General features: G+C 37.9%; 1 protein-coding gene across 2 annotated transcripts; it reads right to left on the bottom strand.

Annotated features, from left to right (window-relative positions):
• Nucleotides 1–6277: 6277 nt before the first annotated feature.
• On the bottom strand, nt 6278–17380 carry SNRPC (small nuclear ribonucleoprotein polypeptide C). 2 transcript variants are annotated; one of them, XM_010994515.3, is made up of 7 exons: nt 17224–17380; nt 16836–16878; nt 12985–13093; nt 10978–11067; nt 9414–9518; nt 7114–7170; nt 6278–6680 (listed from the first exon to the last, which is right to left on the bottom strand). In XM_010994515.3, the coding sequence occupies exons 1-7, from the start codon at nt 17229–17231 to the stop codon at nt 6556–6558; spliced, it is 537 nt and encodes a 178-aa protein (XP_010992817.1). In that variant the 5' UTR covers nt 17232–17380; the 3' UTR covers nt 6278–6555. The 2 variants fall into 2 exon arrangements, with proteins under 2 accessions (XP_010992817.1, XP_010992818.1); XM_010994516.3 differs by lacking the exon at nt 7114–7170 and having other exon boundaries at nt 17224–17379.
• Between the last annotated feature and the right edge of the window lie 2348 nt (nt 17381–19728).

Here is a 19728-nt window from a genome sequence, read left to right as displayed (position 1 = left end):
TACTCCTATGGATGGGAGTGGCAGTGCGTTGTTACTGCTCCCCACAAAGCCTCCACTGACACGGGGATATTCGCAGCCTCATAACCACTGGGCATTAGTGAAAGCCCTTAAACTTCTGACACTACATCAATCAAGAGGGGACAATGCCTTGTCACTGCCAGATAGGAATGATAATCCCAGCTCTTCTCTGATACCACCTGGCTGGAGTTTGGAGCATTTCATTATAGCCTCACAAGGGTGGAAGTCTAAGCTCGCCACTTGGCCTTTGTGACATGGGTTGGGGCAGGGCAAGTTTTTTCTGTGGTGTTTGGCTAGAGTAGAATAGTATTGTCTAAAAGGTTTGTTAAGCTGCCTCTTTTCTGGTCCTTTCGCTAAAGGGGTGTATTTTCTGGTCCTTTTTTCTTAGGGTGTGTTTTGTCTGTTGCCCATGGGTGTTTCTTGGTTGCCAGCTTCTTCAACTTCAAGTCTGGCACATATGAGGCAAAAAGAAAATCCAGAGAGCTCATCATGTTGTTCCTTGGGTCCCAAGTTTCCTACCAGGTCTGCCTTCTTGCCATCTTTCAGAGTCTTCTATGCTTGCTTTTTATGTATGTATAACGTCCAGGATTTTATTTGTACTTAGCAATAAGAATAGGGAAAGGTACATCTATTCCATCTTTCTGGAACCAGAAGTCCTTACTTTTTTTTAAACTTATTTTTTTTAAATAATTGTAGATTCACAAGAAGTTGAATACAGAGAAGCCCCACATACCCTTTGCCTACTTTCCTACAATGGTTACTTCTTACATAACTACAGTATAATATATCACCCAGGAAACTGATACTGGTGTGTTTGTGTATAATTCTGTCATTCGTCACGTGTATAGACTTGTATAACCACTCCCACAGTAAAGATACAGAACTATGGCATCAACACAAACATTCCCCCTCATGCTACCCCTTTATAATCTTTCCCTGCTCCTCCCACCCCCAAAACCATTCCTAACCCTTAACTACTAATTTATTCTTCACCTCAATAATTTTGTCATTTATATAGATAGGATCATGCAGTATATGACCATTTCAGACTGGCTTTTTCACTCAATATAATGCCCCTGAGATCCATCCAATAATTCATCCTTTCTTATTGCTGAGTCATATTCCATAACCCATACATTTTTAAAACACCTAGTTGATCCCTTTATTTCAGATCCAATAGCTTCCCTCACTTGCTTGGCAGGATGGCCACATTTCTAAATTCATGATTAAACATTCATTTGTACATACTGTGCTTTGTATGGAACAAAAGAGGACATACACAAGCCCAAAGAAACATAAGACTATGCAAACAAGGAAAGGTAGTTTTATAGAAAACTCAAAAGCAAGAGGGTTAAATAGCAAATATGGTATTGCTGTCTATAAGGATTCTTAAGAGTAGTTTCTAGTTTATGGTAGCTAAGACTTTTTAAAACAACTTTATTGAGGTATGGTTGACAGACCACAAAGTGCACATATTTAAAGTGTACAGTTTTTTAAGTTTTGGCATATATACACACCTGTGAAATCATCACCACAATCAACATAATAAAATACCCATCACTCTCAAAGGTCTAGCTGTTTGGAGCTACGCTGGCCTCCCTGCTGTTCCTCCAATAAAATAAGTAGACTCCCACTTCAGTCTTTGTCCTGACCGGAAAGCTTGTGCCCTGGCCATCTGCACAGCTTTCCCCACCACCACCACCACCACCACCACCACTCCCTTCACATCTTTCCTACAGTCATCCCTGAGCTGGCACTCCCTACCTATACCCCTTACCTGCTTTATTTTTCTTCATGGCACATGCAACCTAACATTGGTATTTTTGTTTATTGTCTGACTTCTCCTTTAGAATGGTAACTCCATAAGAGGAGGAAAGACTTTGTTTTATTACTGTGGTCCCATCACTCAGAACAGTGTCCAAATTCAGAACAATATAAGAGTAGCAGACCTGAGACAGGGTTTTCTAGCAGAACAAGTGCATCAGTATTACTCTCCTCCCAGAGCATCTCTTTATCAGTCAGGTAGGCTTAGCTGCAGATAAAAGAAAACTCAATACGTGGCTTCAATGAACAAGATGTTTATTTCTCTTTCACGTAAAAGATGTCTAAGGTAGGCAGTACATGGCAGCTCTTCAATCACTAGGGACCTATGCTCCTTCTATCTTGCTAACACCATCTTTAGTTGCCAATTCATAGTCCAAGATGTTGCTCGCATTTCAAACAAACATCACATCCACATTACTGTCAACAAGACAAAGGGCAGAAAAAAGGCATGTAGTCTCCTGCCACACAGCCTCACCTAGCTACAAGCTATGGGAAATGTGCTACTCATTGCAGATGGCCATGTATCCAGATGAAAATTAGATGTTCTACTATTAAGGACAGTAAGAGATACTAGAGTGGGCTATTAGTAATGACTAATTGCCACTCTGGGCTTTATTGTTACTCTTCTTTTTGTCCTTTTGACATCCTTCACTCTACCAGCAGAGGCCTGACAGATAAAAGGGATGAAGAGGGGGAAAATACAGCATTTGAGTATAGAGGTAAAATTCTTTGTCCTACCTTTAACTTCTTGATTCTTTCAACAGCCATCCCCAAAAAGTACTAGAATGTGATATACAGGGAAAGAAAAGAGGGGAAAAATTGGGAGGCCTGTTTCTCAGGGTCATTGTGAAAGCTAAGTACTTACAAAGGGCTTTGAGACCTTGGCATCCTGTGCTGAGTTCCAAGTCTCATTAGATGAGGACATAAGTCTTAACTGGCAGCCAGAGAAAGATACTTATTCAAAAGGAACAAGTATAGAGAAACTGGACCATCACCTGATGGGTGATCAAAATTACTATCACCAACTAGAGGCAGATGCCTGTGTGCTTGCCTACCGATGTATCCTAGGGACAAAACTGGGGGCATGTATCAAAATATAACCATGAGGAAACACCAGGCAAACCCCAAATGAGGAACATTCTATTAAACAAAAGTTGTGTGAGATAGACAGTGAGACAGAGAGGCTGAGGAATCGTTCTAGATTAAAACGAGACTAAGGAAATATGACCCCCCTCAAAAAAGTACATGATTCCAGTACATGTACAGGCAAGAAAAAAAAATACAAGGACAATGTTTATCAATGGACAAAAAAAATGAAACATGGCTGGTAGGTTATTGAACCAAGGTTGATAACTAAACCACAGTCGTGTAAGGACATATTTATTCTTAGGAATACGCATTTAAGTATTTATGGTAAAAGGCATGATATAAACAACTTAACTCTCAAACAGTTCAGAAAAAATAGAATATATACATGGAGAGAAAGAGAGAAAGGGAGTGACAGAGGGAGGGGGAGTGAGGGCACACACAAGCACCAATAATAAAGCAAATGAGGTGAAGTGCTAACAGCTAACAAAAGGTGATGGATGATCCTGGTCAAAGGGTATAAAAGTGTTCCTTGTGCAATTCTTAAACTTTTCTATAAGTTTGAAATCTAGCACCCTGACCTTTAAAGAGCAAGAACAATAAGCAACATTCAGATTGTTTTATTCCTGCACCTGTCTGATGAACTATTCTAGATGCAGGATTTGATTCTGTGTCAGAAAGTCTAACCTTTACATTTCAGTCAGGAAGGGAAGAAATATCTCCAATTAGTTAACATTAAGGTTTTCATATAAAACAATATACTAGGCAAGCCTTCAGAACACTTCTGTCAGAGAAACCAAAGGTAGGCCAAGCTTTTTTCTTCTGTTCACCAAATAAAAGATACCATCTGACTGAAGCTATGTAATTGGGGCAAACACTTAATCACCACTGGACTTTTTCCATACAGGATGACCAAATTAGCTTGTGGCTCTATGCAAGGATCCCATTACTCATGCAGCCTCGAATGAAGGGGACTGGCATTCTGACAAACCATTAAAGCCAGGCAGCAGACATGATGACAGCCTGGACTTCAACTGCCCTCCCAATGGCCTTGGATCTACCCACAGAAAAGGAAGCAAATGTTACCCAACATCGGCACTAAGTTCTTCATTCTTGATATCTAGTAGTATTCTGGTTTACACCTATACTAATTCTCACATTACAGTGACTCATATTTTAGAATTAAAACCAGATGTCTAAAGGCATAAATCAACAGCAGTAAGTCTGACTTCTTCATAGCCTCTTACAAAGAAAATGTCTTATAATCAATTATTACAATAGTTTGCCCTGGGAGTTAACAAACAAAATAAAAAGAACCTTCCTTAGAACTATTTATTCCTACCTTTGTTCATTGTAGTTAAAACTTGCTAAACTTTAAAGTTGTCATATTGTTTTTCTGAAACTATGGAAAACACTTTCTTCATAAGACTAGAAATGTTTCTAGAGTGGATATTCAACCTTAAAAACATACTATGGAAAAAGCTTCCTTTTAGGAAAATCTGGGTAATTCCTAAGTATCTATTCCAATTTTAAAAACCTAAATGGGTACCTGTGAGTTTTCTGTGTACACACAGGCTTTTTACCCTGAGCCTGACAGCCACCCAAACCAGAAACTTGCTGAGTCACATGTTAAGCTCAGTTGGCACAGTTAAGTCTGCAGAAGATTTTAAAAACAAATCTTAGCTATAAAAGTCAGACATATAAACTATCAATTTCTAAGACTTAAGTTCGTCTTAAAAAGATATGACAATGAAAAACTAAAAAGCAACAAGCAGTCCAGGCAAAAGCTCAGAGTAGGAGTTGACTCAGCTTCTACAGAGGCTGAGCATAAAGATCATCTCATTGTAAGGATCTCAAGTTCTAACCTTTCATTTACCTAGATATTAGATATGGTGATTTATTTGCTACTCTTCAAAATATTCACAAGTTCTAGGATAAAAAGCAGTCCACCTATTGCCATTTCAATTTCTAACTACAAATCTTAAAAAATTATAGAAATAGACACACATATACGGTTATATTCTCGAGTAGGAAAGATCCTAAGACAGAGTTTGCCAAACGCGGTAATAATCGAAATTTACTAGGGCTCTTTCTGTAAAATGCAGATATATAAGCCCTAACCCAGATATATAGAATCAAAATCTGGAATCTTCATTTTGGAAAAGGTCCCCCATTATTCTGATCACCAGCCAGGTTGTAAACTATTGGTTTGGGAACCCCTGGCCATAGCATCACTATAACTATATCCTCAGATAGCAAAGGTGGCTTGTTTTGTTTTTTAAATAATGATTCAAAATAAAAAAGATACAAAAAGGTGGCAAACGTTCCTCCTTCAACCCTGTCCTCCAGCCACTCATTTACTTTTCATGGGCAACCAATACTACTAGTTGCTTATCTGAACTTCCAGAGATCCTTTATGCATATACCAGTACATACAGATATTTCCTTTACAAAAGGATAGCAGCAAATAACACACTGTTATGTGAACAAACCAAGGTGCAGAACATTGTGTACCTTGGAGATCTTTCTCCATCAGTACAGAACTTCCTTATTCTGTTTTTACCTGCCTGGAAAAGATATGCCACTTTGTGGATGTATTGGACTTGCTAAATCAGTCTTCTTTCATTTGACATCTATGTGATTTCCAGTCTTTAGCTGCAATGTATAATCTTGTACACATGTCATTTTGTACATGTGCAAATCTACCTAAAGGATAAATTCCTAGACATGGAAATGCTGAGTCAAAGGATACAGGTATTATAATTCTGAGAGATACTGCCAAACTGCCCTCTCCAAAGGTTGTAACAATTTTCACTTCCACTTAGGTGAAACAGGAGTTTAGATTTTACACTGAGCTGAATATGAACAGTGTCAATGGCTTATTTTCTAGATACCTCCCTAAAAATGTCCTCCTTTTATAGCCTGGTGATACAAGAAATGACATTCTGAAGACACCTTCTGCACCATGGAAATCTGCATAATTTTTTGATGACTAGTAGATTTTCAGACTATGTGGAGTTCAAGAAAAAGAGGAGCTGAGTGAAAGGAGAAGCTGAGGTTAAGGCGATTTTTGCCATTCTTAGCTGATATGCGCTCACTGTGAAGCCTTTTTCTCTATTTCAGTATAAGACTTAAAATTTTCCACTTACTATGCAAAATGTTATTCATGTGAAAATTATCCATGTGCTGTTTATTATTTTAATTAACAAAAGCTCTACAAGTTTTAGATTTACAAAAGTCTTTGCACAAATAAAGGCAAGGTACCAAAAAGGACCCACTCTACACCTAAGGCAAGACTGTCACACAGAGAGCATGCGGAAGAGAGAATGAGCTAGAGAAACACAGCTGGAACGCTTCACCTCCTTTATTATACAGAAGTGAGAAAAAAGGGAACGATTTTTAATTAAAAGAGTTGACAATTTTATTTTCACGTTTCACAATACAAATGAAAATTGTTTTTTTCCCCTCAACTACTCCCCTCCAAAACTATTCTCTCTCTGATAGGAAGGCGGGAGCAAGTCTTCCTTGTCACGCTGTTAAAAAAACATCCAGAGTCACAGCACCACAATCTCCTGGTGAAGTAGAACAAGTAATATAAAACTGATATAAAGAGGCTCCCCAATCTCCTTATCTGTCTGGTCGAGTCATCCCTGGTCGAGTGGGCACCATCATGGGACGGGCGGGAGGTCTCATCATTGGAGGCCCAGGCATCATTGGCATGTGGCCTCCCATAGGCGGCCTCATTCCAGGAGCTGCAGGCGAAACAAAGAGAAGGAAAAAACAGAGTCAGAAAATACTACTTATGAGAGCTTGATGGAACTTCAATTAAAAACAAAAAAGTAGCCCCCCCCTGCAAAATGCTGGAAAAAAGACATACTTGACAAAAGAAATGCAACAAATTCATCACATCTGTAAATTACTTAGACATTCTCAAACAAAAAAACAAAAAGGTCAACACAAGAACCATATGGGAATCATGATCTAATGATAGTAAGGGGGAAACTATTAATAGATTGCTTTCCAGAAATCACCAGGGACTAGTTTCCCTAAATTGACCTTTTTTCTCACTCAGGGAAATTCACAACTAAGTCACATTTTATTCAGTCAGTTCTTTAAATCAGTTCTATCCACCATATAACCAGGAGCTATTTCATGAATGTACACAGGCACAGAGGACAATCTTACCACTAAGCGTTTGTTCGGAGTTGTAGGAAAGGTGAGCAGGAGGCCCATGCTGAGAACCTGTTAGTAACCATACTTAGCTCAAGTCAAGAAAAATAATAGCAATAACGTGATTTATAACAATTAGCACACACACACACAAATCTGATTTTTCTAATGCATTTTAGAAACCATTAATGATTTTTTTTAAGTGTCCCAGCAATATACCAGCCAAATAAATGAGCTAGGGAAGGGAGGGCAAGCAGACAGGTGGAGGCTGGGGAGGAACAGAGGCAGCTTCATGGGACTGGTAATGTTCTACTTCCTCAGCTGGGTGGTGGGTTCATGGTACTCAGTTTATTATTATGTCTCATATAATTTTCATCTTATATCTTTTTAAATATCAAATTTTACCTAATGTATTTTTAACTAGATCATTTTGATTAAAGGCTTACAATAAATGGTTCAAGAGGAAACTATTTCAAACTGAATACAGCCTTATCACTAAAAGTAAAACACAAGTATATGCAAAGACACAAAATTCAACAGGTACAGAATAATTTAAACAGGAACAGTAACACTAAACTTCTAAATACTTTGTTAAAAATCCCTCCATAATATAATGTGCATTCAGCATTTCTTAGAAGAAACTGATCTAGACCAAAGATTAAAATGAGGCACCTGAAAACTTGATTTCTTTGCTCTCCATAGTGCATTAAATTTTAATTAGTTGTCAACATTGGCAACTAATATGTCTTATTACTAATATGTAAATCTAGATTCCTTTTTTCAACTTTTTATTATGGAAATATTCAAACTTACACAAGAATAGACTATAAGAATATAATGAACATCCATGTACCCATCATCCAGCTTCACAATTATCTACCCACAATCAACTTTGTTTCATCTCATCCCCATTCATTCATCCCTGCCCACCCACCAAGTACTCAATTGTTTTACTGCAAATCCCATAATTTTATTATTTTATCCTGGCTAAAAACAACAACAAGAAAATACTCAAACTGGCAACACCAAGCCTGTATTCTCAAATGTCAACCACAGGCTGACACTGATACTAGAAGCCTTTTTTAGACAAGTCATGCATTCCCCAGTTCACATCCCTAACCCCTCTAGGAATTTGAATTTGTAACCCCAATTTAAGAAAGCAAGAAAAAAAAAAAAAAAAAAGAAAGAAAGCAAGAGACATCTCAATCATTCTGATTGTGTTTTGGGTTCACAAGCCAGAAAGGCAGGAACTTTCTACCTATTCTCTCTCATCCCTCTAAATGATACCCACAGCAAGCATACTGAATGCTTCCGGCTAGGAGGCTACTGTAATACCTTTGCACCTTGTCTTACCAGTTCAGCATAGGCTTCTTACGTCAGTTGTATTTATTCTTATTACATAATTTAATTATTCTATAAACCAATAAACTATGAATGTAGGAAAATACTGATTCTATGAAGAAAAAGCTGATACTAAGAAAGACACAGGCAAATCATTCCCCCAAAAGTACAAATTCGGTAGGCAAGACCATCATAAAAAACTGGAACTAGTGGGAAAGGGTCTACCTCAGTGGTAGAGTGCATGCTTAGCATGCATGAGGTCCCAGCACTACCAGTAAAGTAAATAAATAAATAAATAAACCTAATTACCTCCCCTCACCAAAAAAATATATTAAAAAAAAAACTAAATTTTAAAAATTGGAACTAAATTGCCTCACCTCTCTAATCACTTTAAAGAAAATGAAACTAAAGTTGGTATGGCTTGTTGGTTTCTGTAAGAAATACATGGTGTTCCAATGAGCAGACTCATTCTCAAAGCAAAGGCCCATGTATGAGAAAAGTCTGCAAATTAATGTACATTTATGTTTAAATAAAATGTCTGAGGTACAAGGATTTTTTCCCTTCCTGGAATAAAAGACTACCACACCTAAGACCTTTTTCATATACACTAATTTGGCCTAGTTACCCTGCGAGATTAAATCAGCAACAGGTGGTAGCTCAGCTCAAATCAAACTGAGAAAAGCAGTAGTACAAGTATGCATCTACCCTTCCCTTTATTATAAATGGCCAAAAGTCAGGAGGAGCGTGGGGAACAAGAGAGAGGAAGGAAAACAAAAAAAGAGGCAGTCTTATCCTGCTTTTAGTAGCTCAAGGTCTTTGGATACCATCCAATTACACTGATAAACCAAATATTTCTCTTTATTATTATACATTCACCATTTGTAATTTGTTGCAATAACACATTTAGACAGCTAATTAGCTAATTAATTCTTCCATTTAAATGGAGAACTAAAAGACTAGAGATTCAAACTTACCAGGTCCCACTGGCATCATCCCAGGAGGCGGAGGGCCCATCATTGGCATCATGGGAGGGCCCCCCATATGGGGTGCTGGCATCATACCAGGGCGAGGAGGACCCGCTGAAATAAAGAATGGGGCCTCAGGTTAAGATATGCTTGCATATTAACATTTTTTTCTTCTTAATGATATTTCATGATCTGGCCCAAATTCTGTAACAATTCTGTAACTTCTCACAGTTTCTTTTATAACAGTAGATCCACAAAAACCAGTATATCACAAAACTTTAGTTACTTTATGACTAAGAAACAAGAACAAGCCTGCCTAGACAGAAGTATAAAATGAAGACAAGTTTTCCAGGTTAAAAAAATTTCAGAAGTTTAATTTTCAACAGGTGGGTATTATACCCTCTGCAGAGCTCTTGACAAAAAACTGATGAACTTAATCTACAAGTACCTAATTTCAAATCTTTTTTTTTCAATCAAAACTTAGGTTTAAGAGTCTTTTGAAATATGAAAATGTATATACAGAGATATCCCTAACAGTATTATTTAGAATAGCAACAATCTGGAACAACTTATATGTCCAACAACAAGAAAACACTGAGGCTAATTATGGTACATTCATACCACTGACGATTCTGTTAAAAATAATTGGGGGGAGGGTATAATTCAAGTGGCAGAGCACATGCGTAGCATGCACGAAGTCCTGGGTTCAATCCCCAGTACCTCCTCCAAACAGAAATAAATAAATAAATTTAATTACCTCCCCCTTATAAAAAACAAAAAAATAAAAAAGAAGTAAAAATAATGGTGTTAAGTGCCAGCCAGTCACGACAGAGTAGGAGAGTGAGATGACCTTAGAGCTGCTGTGAGCAGAGCCCTGACCAGGTCCCAGGATGACAGGATTCCGAGAAGGGTTTGGTGGGTAACTAGGGGTCCACCTGCATTAGTGTGCAACTATTATAAACTTCTCTGTGTTTACATCCATGATTATTTGCAGGACTGAGTTTAGGTCTCTGAGTTCAATTTCAATCTGAACTCTTCCAGGAGTGCCAAAAAACTTATGGCCTAGTTACTTAATCTCCTCCTATCTGTCACGCAGGAACAACAAACCTTCCCAGAGAGGACAGGCCTTGGATCCACTCCCTTTGAACTATTCAATTTTTGTCTTTCACAAGGTATATACATTGGTGTTAGGTAGGTTAGAAGATAGGGGGAAAGACTGAGGAATTTATCAACTACTTCAATCCTCCAGTGTTGTATTTATAGCAGTAAACAGTTTATGGACTCAGCAGTACCTCTTCATGTATCAGCTCATCTAACCACAGGTACATTCTGAGCTTTCCATTCAATCTGTCTCAGACGCACTTGGGATGCCACAAATATAATACCTTAGTAATAATGCAATCAGAAGATAACTCTAAAGATATTTCAGAAATTATAATGCTAAAGTTGTTCTTTATTACTGTCCATGTATTCATTTAATGAGTATTTGAAAGCCAACTGTGAGATAATCTAACAAAATCAAAGGATAATCTGTCCAGTTACACCCCTTAAGATAAAAACTTTATAAACTCACGGAGACTGGGGGGAGGTGGGATCATTGCCCCTGCAGGAGGAGGAGCAGAGAATGGAGTAGGAGGTATCTTTCCTTGTTGAAATGCAGCAGCTTTGGAGAGAGTGAGAAAAAAACAACACACAGTGAATAAGAATTCAACAACCCACTTATTTTTACTAAAATAACTACTTTCTTTTAAATCTTTAACAGTCCCCTTATTTCAGTCTAAAGTGCACTCATCTAAGATTACTACATCATGGCCTCTACAATTTTTAAATCAACTTTAGGTATTTACCAGCTAAAACTGCAATTAATTGGTTTATTGATTTGGCTTTTTTAACCTGTTTTTATTTAGTCAGCATTTCTATAGCTGAATTAACTGAGAGACTGGAGTGAAAACCTCCCACCTATAAATGTCTTACCAAAGAGAAGCAGTCATCAAGGACAGGAGAGTATAACTCAGTGGTAGAGCACATGCTCAGCATGCACAAGGTCCTGGGTTCAATCCCCAGTACTTCCATTAAAATAAGTAAATACATAAACATGATTATCTCCCCCACAAAGCAAAACAACAACGATGATGACGATGAAAAGCAGTCATTTTTAATCTGTAGATGCGGTTTATACTCAATTCAAGCCACTCATAGTTTTGTTTGAAAAATGTGATACCTGCCTAGAGGCCAGGCTTTGTAAAACTTCAGTCCTTCCTATATATATGCTTTCCTGCATGAAAACAGTATGCTACTTCAGTTTATTACTTTGTGAAATTAACACATCAAGCTAAGAGATGTGAAAGAAACAAAGATTTCAATGTAAGAGCCTGCCCTGAAGGAGATTATGATCTTAAAAAATGTCCAATACAATCACCTTTTAATTTTTCTTTCAGACAATATGAGGCACAAATGAAAACAAAAGAAACTGAAGATCATTTATATTTGGTTTGAAAAAGGAGTCATAAATAAATACTAAAATACACACTCATAAAGTCAATTCCTAAATTTGTTAGTCCTTCCCAGTTCAGTGCAGTCTGCAGCCCAGATATTCCTCCATTCTACTCCACCCCCACCAGTGCAAAGGAGATCAAGTTACTTAGGTAGATCACTAATGATTCATATGGACCAGATCCAAAAAGTGACCTATAGTACAGATGCAGGAACAACTACCGACATGCCTCTAAACAGAGCCTATGCTCTCTCAGGGATCATATCCCCCAGTAAAGGTTTTCCAAGCCATTGAATCAACAGCAGACTAAACATCAACATAATCGTGACCATCATAAGGTATGTCCCTGAGGGTTTGCCTCCTCTCCTCTTAAAATTCTTCCATCAAAAATGTTTACTCATCCTAAATTATTTTGCTGAGTATAAAAAAATAACAAACATAATGCTAACCTTTAATGCAAGAAGTTTCTAACATCTTTTCAAATAGAGGGGAAAGTACATTATAAAAATTTTCCAGGTGAAATGGGACAATGTCTAAGATTTGCACTAGTCTAAACAACAAAAATGTTCCTAATTAAACAAAAAAAGGATCATATGTACAATAGGGGTCCAAAATACAGCCAGACTGTTTCACCACTTCAGTTACTTACTTTTTGACCACCTATCTTTTCCAGGACGACAAAGAATAAAGCTCTTAAACTCTCTGAGGAGAACTACAAACTCACCCCCTACCTTTTCCTACTGTAAAAGGAAAACAGTTCTAAAAACTATAGATCACTACAAAGGAGGTTTTATATAAATTTGTTACGAAATGTGGCCTACATCAATAAAGAAATACCGGGCAGCTCATTCTTCTCTGCCACACTTCCCAGTCTACCCAATACCTGATTGCTGTAACCTCAATAATTAATATTAATGTGTTCCTATATCCCTGGGAAACCAAAGACCTTCACTCCTTTCATTCAATATATCAGAATGCTCCTATTTATCATTCAGAATGAGTTGCTTCTGTGGAAAACAAAAGAGAGACAGGGACAAAAAAGAATGGGACCATTCTACCACATGAGAACAAAAGACTGAAACGTACTTGTTTTGTCAATCAGGCTCTGAGCCTGCTCTTCCATCCATTTCTGATAGTAGTCTTTCACATTCTCTTTGTGTTTCCTACCACTGCAATGTGTCTTTCTCACAGATGGCTGTAAAACAAAAAGGTCATATCAGACAAAGAAACAAATATCCAAAACCAGAAAATTTTTAAAGCCTTACCTTTATATAGGTAGACTGGCTACCTTTAGCAGCTCCAGCTGGGTGCTAAAGCATCACTTAAAAACTTATCTAGCAATGTACTGTGGTAATTTATCTACTATATTAATTATCTAAACTGGAGTCAGCAAACTATGGCCCATGGGTGAGATATCTGAATTTGTGGAAAAAAGTACTGGAACATAGCTGCATTAATTTGTTTAGGTATAGCCTTGTCTTCTCTCTGCAACAGCACAGTTGAGTAATTAAACAAAGACCATATGGTCCACAAACCTAAAATAATTACAATCTGACATATGAAGAAAAAGTTTGCAATCCAAACAAGTTTATACTGTATAGCACAGGGAACCATATTCAGTATCTTGTAGTAACTTATGATGAAAAAGAATATGAAAATGAATGTATGTTCCTATATGACTGAAGTATTGTGCTGTACACCAGAAATTGACACAGCATTGTAAATTGACTATACTTCAATAAAAATGTATTTTAAAAAATAAAATAAAATATACCACTAGGAAAAAAAAAGTTTGCAATTCACTCATCTAGGACACAATGTCACTTTTATGCTCTTTCCGAGGTTATTCTACAGCAAAATAATATTGCTCACATATATTTAAATAACAATTTATGGGAATATATTTTTTTAAAGGACCATAGGTCTAGAATACAGACTCTATGTGAATCACACAGCCCTTTGTCTCTAGCCCCCTAATCCGTTTGTTTTTTAACAGCTTTATTGAGGTAAATGACATAAGATAGATTCCATACACTTAACCTTTTATATTTTTAAGTTAACATTTATTTATTTAGCTCTTACTACATGCCAGACACCATGCTATGTACTTTACAAGCAGTGTCTCAGTCCACATAAAAACCACATCTGCATGGCACAGGGGAATAATCAGAAAGAATGAATCACTGATATGTGCAATATGGACAAATCTCAAAAACATGCTGAACAAAAGATATCAGACACACACACACAGAGTATGTAAGATTCCATTCATATGAAGTTTAAAACCAGTAATAATGATCTTTAGTAATAAAAACCAAATCACTTGGGGTCAGGGGTGCAGGGGATTGACTGCAAAGAAACACAGGAGAACTTTCTGCAGTGACGAAAATGTTCCATTATCTTAATGTATGTAAGTCAAGTTGTAATCATCTGACAAATAGTCAAACTGTACACTTAAAATGTATGCATTAAAATGAAAATAAATTATAATTCAATAAACTGATTAAATAACCACAAGGATACTATCTTCTATTTATGCTTAAAGACTTATCTCAAAACACATAGACAGCAGCAAACCAAGGCCTAGAATCCAGATCTCATTCAGATGCTCCTCATGGCTGCCTACCTGCTTCCTACCTCTCTTCATATGACTGCTTCAGCGGGAGCAGGTGTGACCAATGTCATGTTAGTAGAAACTGTCTTTTCATGGTCTACATTTCAAAATACTGTTCCCTGTCTCCCAAACCACTGCTTATACTAATACAATAATGATGCCCGAAGCCTAACAACAAAATTATGCCTAAAAACCAGCAGAAGGCTCAAAAGTTAGAGTACTGAACATTTTATACATTTCAAAGTCCACCACAGGAAATGTTCAATCGCTAGGAAACTTCGTATTTTCACAAGATACCATGTTAGAACAACAGTCTTACGAGGGTTCCCGATGTTTCTCATAAAGAGATATTTATCATAAAGTTACTTTTCAATTCTCTGAATTCTGGCATTAGAAAGATAAGTGAGTATATGACAATATAGCACTGGAAAAGGATAGAAAGGCATAGCCCCCCACACACACTAACAATTTCAGAAAATTATGGCTAGGAGTTTGAACTAGGAGTTAAGGATACAAAACCAAACCAAACAAAAAGACCAGGAGTCTACAGGCAACCTACTACCAATACCAACTTACTGGAGAAGTCTCCTCCAGGACCATCTATAATAACACTTACAACTATTATTTTTTCAAGAGGAACAACTCTACTTACATGTTCTAAAAATCTATTAATGCTGAACTACATCTTACCATGTGCTAGAGAGAATTCCAAAGGAAGTGACAACAGAGAAATCATTGGCTAGGGTCTTGCAGGTACTATTCAAGATGACATGATGATCAAGAGTTCTGATTTAACCAGGTCTCTACAGAGGCAGCAAGCTAGAGAGCCGCAGTTCTCAAGGTGTGGCTCACAGGCACCTCTCAAAGTATAAGATAGACCAGTGAATTTTAACATAATAGAGCATCTGATATGGTTTCAGACTCCACACTGCATGTGGAGTTGAGTTTTGGTGCAGTAATACAAAGCATTAAAGAATATCCACAATTGTCTAAAAATGCTATTAAAGTACTCTCATATTCATGTGAGGCTGGATTCTTCACACACTTCAACCAAAACATAGTGCAAAAGATTTAATGAAGATGAAAATTCAGCCAGCTTCTATTAAGACAGACATTATAGAGGTTTCCAAAAATGTTAAAACACCATTCTTCATACTAAATTTTTTGTTTTGGAAAAATAGCAATTTTTCACTTTTAAAATGTTATAAGTCAGTAACTTTTAAAAGCGTAAAGGGACTCTGAAACAAGAATTTTAAGAGCTGCTAACATAGAAAACTCTGGAGTTACACTGTCTAGGCTTATCTTCCAGCTCTATTCAACTTTCTGGTTTTATAATATCCAGTCAGTTATTTACCAACACTGCCTCAGTCTCCCCCTCTGTAAAATGGGAGATAATACTAACATCACAGGATTATCATGAGCATTTAACAAAATGATACATGTAAAACATTTGGAACACTGCCTGGCACACAATAAATATTCAGTCTTAATTGCTGTTATTATTTGTTAAGCCGTTTTTAATCAAATCAAAGTACTCAGTTCCAAATTTAGGCATTTCTTTCCAATTTAATCCAACATTGAGAATCTTGGACACAATCAAATACTTGAATTTTAGGACATTTTCCTAGAATTTTCACTTGTCATATAAATTTTTCCTACCTTCAAGTTTGCTAAAGCTTTGTTATTTGGGGTCACCACTGAAAACACTGACTGCTGGAAGACTAATAACTTCAAATTATGAAGACAGTTACAGGAAGGGTGGAAAAACAAACACCCTGAGGTATTTTCTCCAAGCAGTAGCCCTTAAATCTTAGCAAAATGAAAAGCACAAATTTCAAAATAAAAAAAAAACTAATTACATATAAGGTTTTTTAGGTTCCCTTTCTTTAAATTTATTTTTAAATTGAAGTATAGTTGATTTACAACACTGTTAGTTTCAGGTATATAACACAGTGATTCAACATTTTTGTAGCTTATACTCCGTTTAAAGTTACTATAAAATAATAGATATAATCCCCCTGTCCTGTATAATATATCTCTGTTGCTTACCTATTTTACACATAGTAGTTTATACCTCTTAATCCTATACCTCTATTTTGCTCCTCCCCACTGGTAACCACTAGTTTGTTCTCTATATCAGTTGAGTCTGTTTCTGTTTTATTATATACATTCGTTTTATTTTTTTAACTTCCACAAATAAGTGGTAACAGAGTATTTGTCTTTCTCTGACTTATTTCACTAAGCCTAATACTAGGCCCCTCCACATTGTTGCAAATGGCAGACGTATACATTTTTTTTCAAACTGAACAGAAACACTACTTACAGAGTCATGGGTGAGGTATGTATCGCAGTAGTCACAATAAAACCTGGAAAGAGGAGGGAGGTAGACAAAATGAGAAGATGACAACCGGTTAACAGATGCCCATCCAACAAGGAGCTGTTCATTGAAGGTAAAAAAATTAAGTAAAAGACGTATTCACGATTCGAAGACGTCAAAGCGTCCTGAGATAAATCAAGCTTTTTGGCTGCCTTACGCGGAGTCGACCTCCACACTCGGAAAGGGGTATTTAGAGCTTCCGATCTCCCTCCATCCCCGAGACCCTCACACTCCCCTAGAGGCTCCAGGAGCCAGAACCCGCCCTGAGCTGCCCCGCAGGGCAACAATTAGAGATCGAGACCGCGAACACCCTCAGATTCAAGGCCCCACTCACTTCGGCATGTTGCTCTGTAAGCCGTTGGTCCCTCCGTTCGGCGCCGCCCGGAAGTGACGCACAAAGTAAGCGCCGGCGGGGGGGGGGGGAACACATTAGTCAAACATGACGTCAGAAACCCCACCCAGTCATCCAATCCGCCCGCGGAGTCGCGCTTGGGAAGCGTTATCCTCATTGGCGGCCGAGCCAGGGGTGGGGCTTGTCCTGCACCTCCCTTCACCTAGAGGAAGGCGGGAAAGGGAGGGTGGTACTAAGGATCCCTGCAAGGTTCAATCTACGTCCATGTCCTTAGATTCTTGATGATCCCGGAAGTGTGGTATTCATCCTTTCTTTCGACAGTTATCTAACGATTGGCTGCTATGTTCCAGGCACTGCTGTAAATGCTGCGAAGACAGCAGTGAACAAAACAAACGTTTTTGCCCTGATGGAGTTGACTTTAGAGTTGGAGAAGACAAATAATAAAGACTATGTAGTGGGTTAGATGGAACCAAACGCCATGCGGGAGAAGGGGATAAAGCATGGAAGAGGGGAGCTCAACATTAAATAAGACAGAAAACTTGCTGAGAAAGTGACAACTGAGAAATAATAGGTTTCTTAAAGCAAGAAAGCCAGGCGCAAGCTGTTTTACACAGTGTCTCTTTTTTGAGTCTCATTAACCCCGGGAGATGGTACAGTCCTCAGTTTCAAATCCCGTTGCTTCTTCCTAGCTGTGCTGCTCTCACAAGATATTTAATCTTTATGAGCCTATTTCCTAATCTGAAAAATATGGATTGTAATTCTTACTTGTGGCATTTGAGGAAGAATTAAATTTGAAAATGCATGTAAAATGTTAAGTACAGTGTCTGTACATACTAAGTCTTCCACAAATGGCAATTATCTTTACATAGGAGGAAACATAAAAAATAAGTTGTCCCCGGGTATAACCTGTTCTGGCTGTTCTAGCAACAAGGCTAAATTTCCAGCCTGGTGTACCAGACTCCAAAATGGCCTGACTCCTCTTTCAGAAAAGGGAAATAAGTGTTGAAAACTGGGAGGAGGAGCTTTTGCTTTTTTAGCTCCATATTCTCCAGTGGTGGAGTTGCAACTAAAATAATAATAATTAACTTTATTTGAATGTTTACTATGTCCTAGGTGATTTAAATGCATTTATTTATTTAATCTATACAACCTGTTACATTTCAGATGAGGAAACTGAGCTTTAACAAGGTTAAGTGTACCACAAAAATGCTTCCTGCTCTTAAAAATTAACTGCACAATGAAGGCTTTCATCATCTTAATACAATGGTAAATCTTACCATTATTAACAGTGGAACAATAAGCTAGTATGTGTCTCCTGCTGGGATGCTAACATTAAGTAGACACCATCAACTGTGATGTATTCTTACCAAAAATGTTTAACTTGGATCTAAACAGGTATATAGGAGAGGCAAGAGGATCAAGCTAAAGGAAAGCAAAAGTCAGTGAACAGATTCAGAAGGTGAGACATTCTGTAGAGTAACTAGCCACTTTCCTGCACCAAGACAAAAAGTGTCATTCTAAATCAAAAATTTTTAAGAGACATAACAACCAGATGTAGTGTATGGTCCAGGATTAGATCCTAGTTTGGACAAATCAGTTATAAGGAACACTTTTGGGAAACTATCTGGGCCTTAGTTGCAGTGCTAGAAACCGGCCTTTGAGCAGTCAGCCTAAGTTGATTCTTCTCAAGGGGAAACATTTGTGAATTATGTTTTGATTTTTTCCTAATTTCCCTCTGTGCTGATCCTGGGCCTGTTTTGCCCTTAAACCCATTTCTCACTTTCCCCCTGCTTTTCTCAGTATGGCAGTGGAGGCTGACCCCATAAAGGAAGTCTGTGTGTCCGGGACTCCTGTGCTGGTTGACTTTCAGACTGAGTTGCTGGGCTCCATTAATGGGAGACACTTCTGGAGACTGGAGGGATTGAGGAAGAAGCCAGAGTATCCATTCTCACTCCTACTCCACCTCCCAACTTCAGGCTGTCTCCTCCAACTACCCGGCTCCAACTTCCAGCATATGAGCCCAACCCCAACCTCCTCCTGCCCCCGCCCCAGCTCTGGTAACACCATGCCCTTCTGCCCCTCCAGTTTAAGGGTAGCAGTAACTTCTTGCTATAACTCATCTCTGGGCTATTTCACTGTTCTGTTTCACTTATCATCCCTGCCAACATCTATGTAAACCAATTCTCTGAATTAAATTCCCTATTTTAAATACTTAAAGTGATCTCTTTTATACCACTCAAAGGATGACCTTACCTTCTAGTTCAAAGGGGCATCTCCTCCACGTCTTGCCTTTGGGCCCTATTATCTTGTAAAGCAGTGCTTTTCACACTTCCTCTGCATGTGAGAGCTAAGAGAGCTTATTTGTTACCCTCATTTCCCTGGTTCTAGGGTGAAAATCCCAAATAAGCTTAAAATGCCCTTGAACTCTTCTGTGTTATCTTAAAAAACGCACAATGTTTGCAATCTACTTTATAATACCCCATGGGA

This window comes from Camelus dromedarius, chromosome 19 (assembly GCF_036321535.1).
Source record: "Camelus dromedarius isolate mCamDro1 chromosome 19, mCamDro1.pat, whole genome shotgun sequence".
In the NCBI taxonomy this organism is placed as follows: domain Eukaryota; kingdom Metazoa; phylum Chordata; class Mammalia; order Artiodactyla; family Camelidae; genus Camelus; species Camelus dromedarius.
This window is presented reverse-complemented; position numbering and strand designations above follow the sequence as displayed.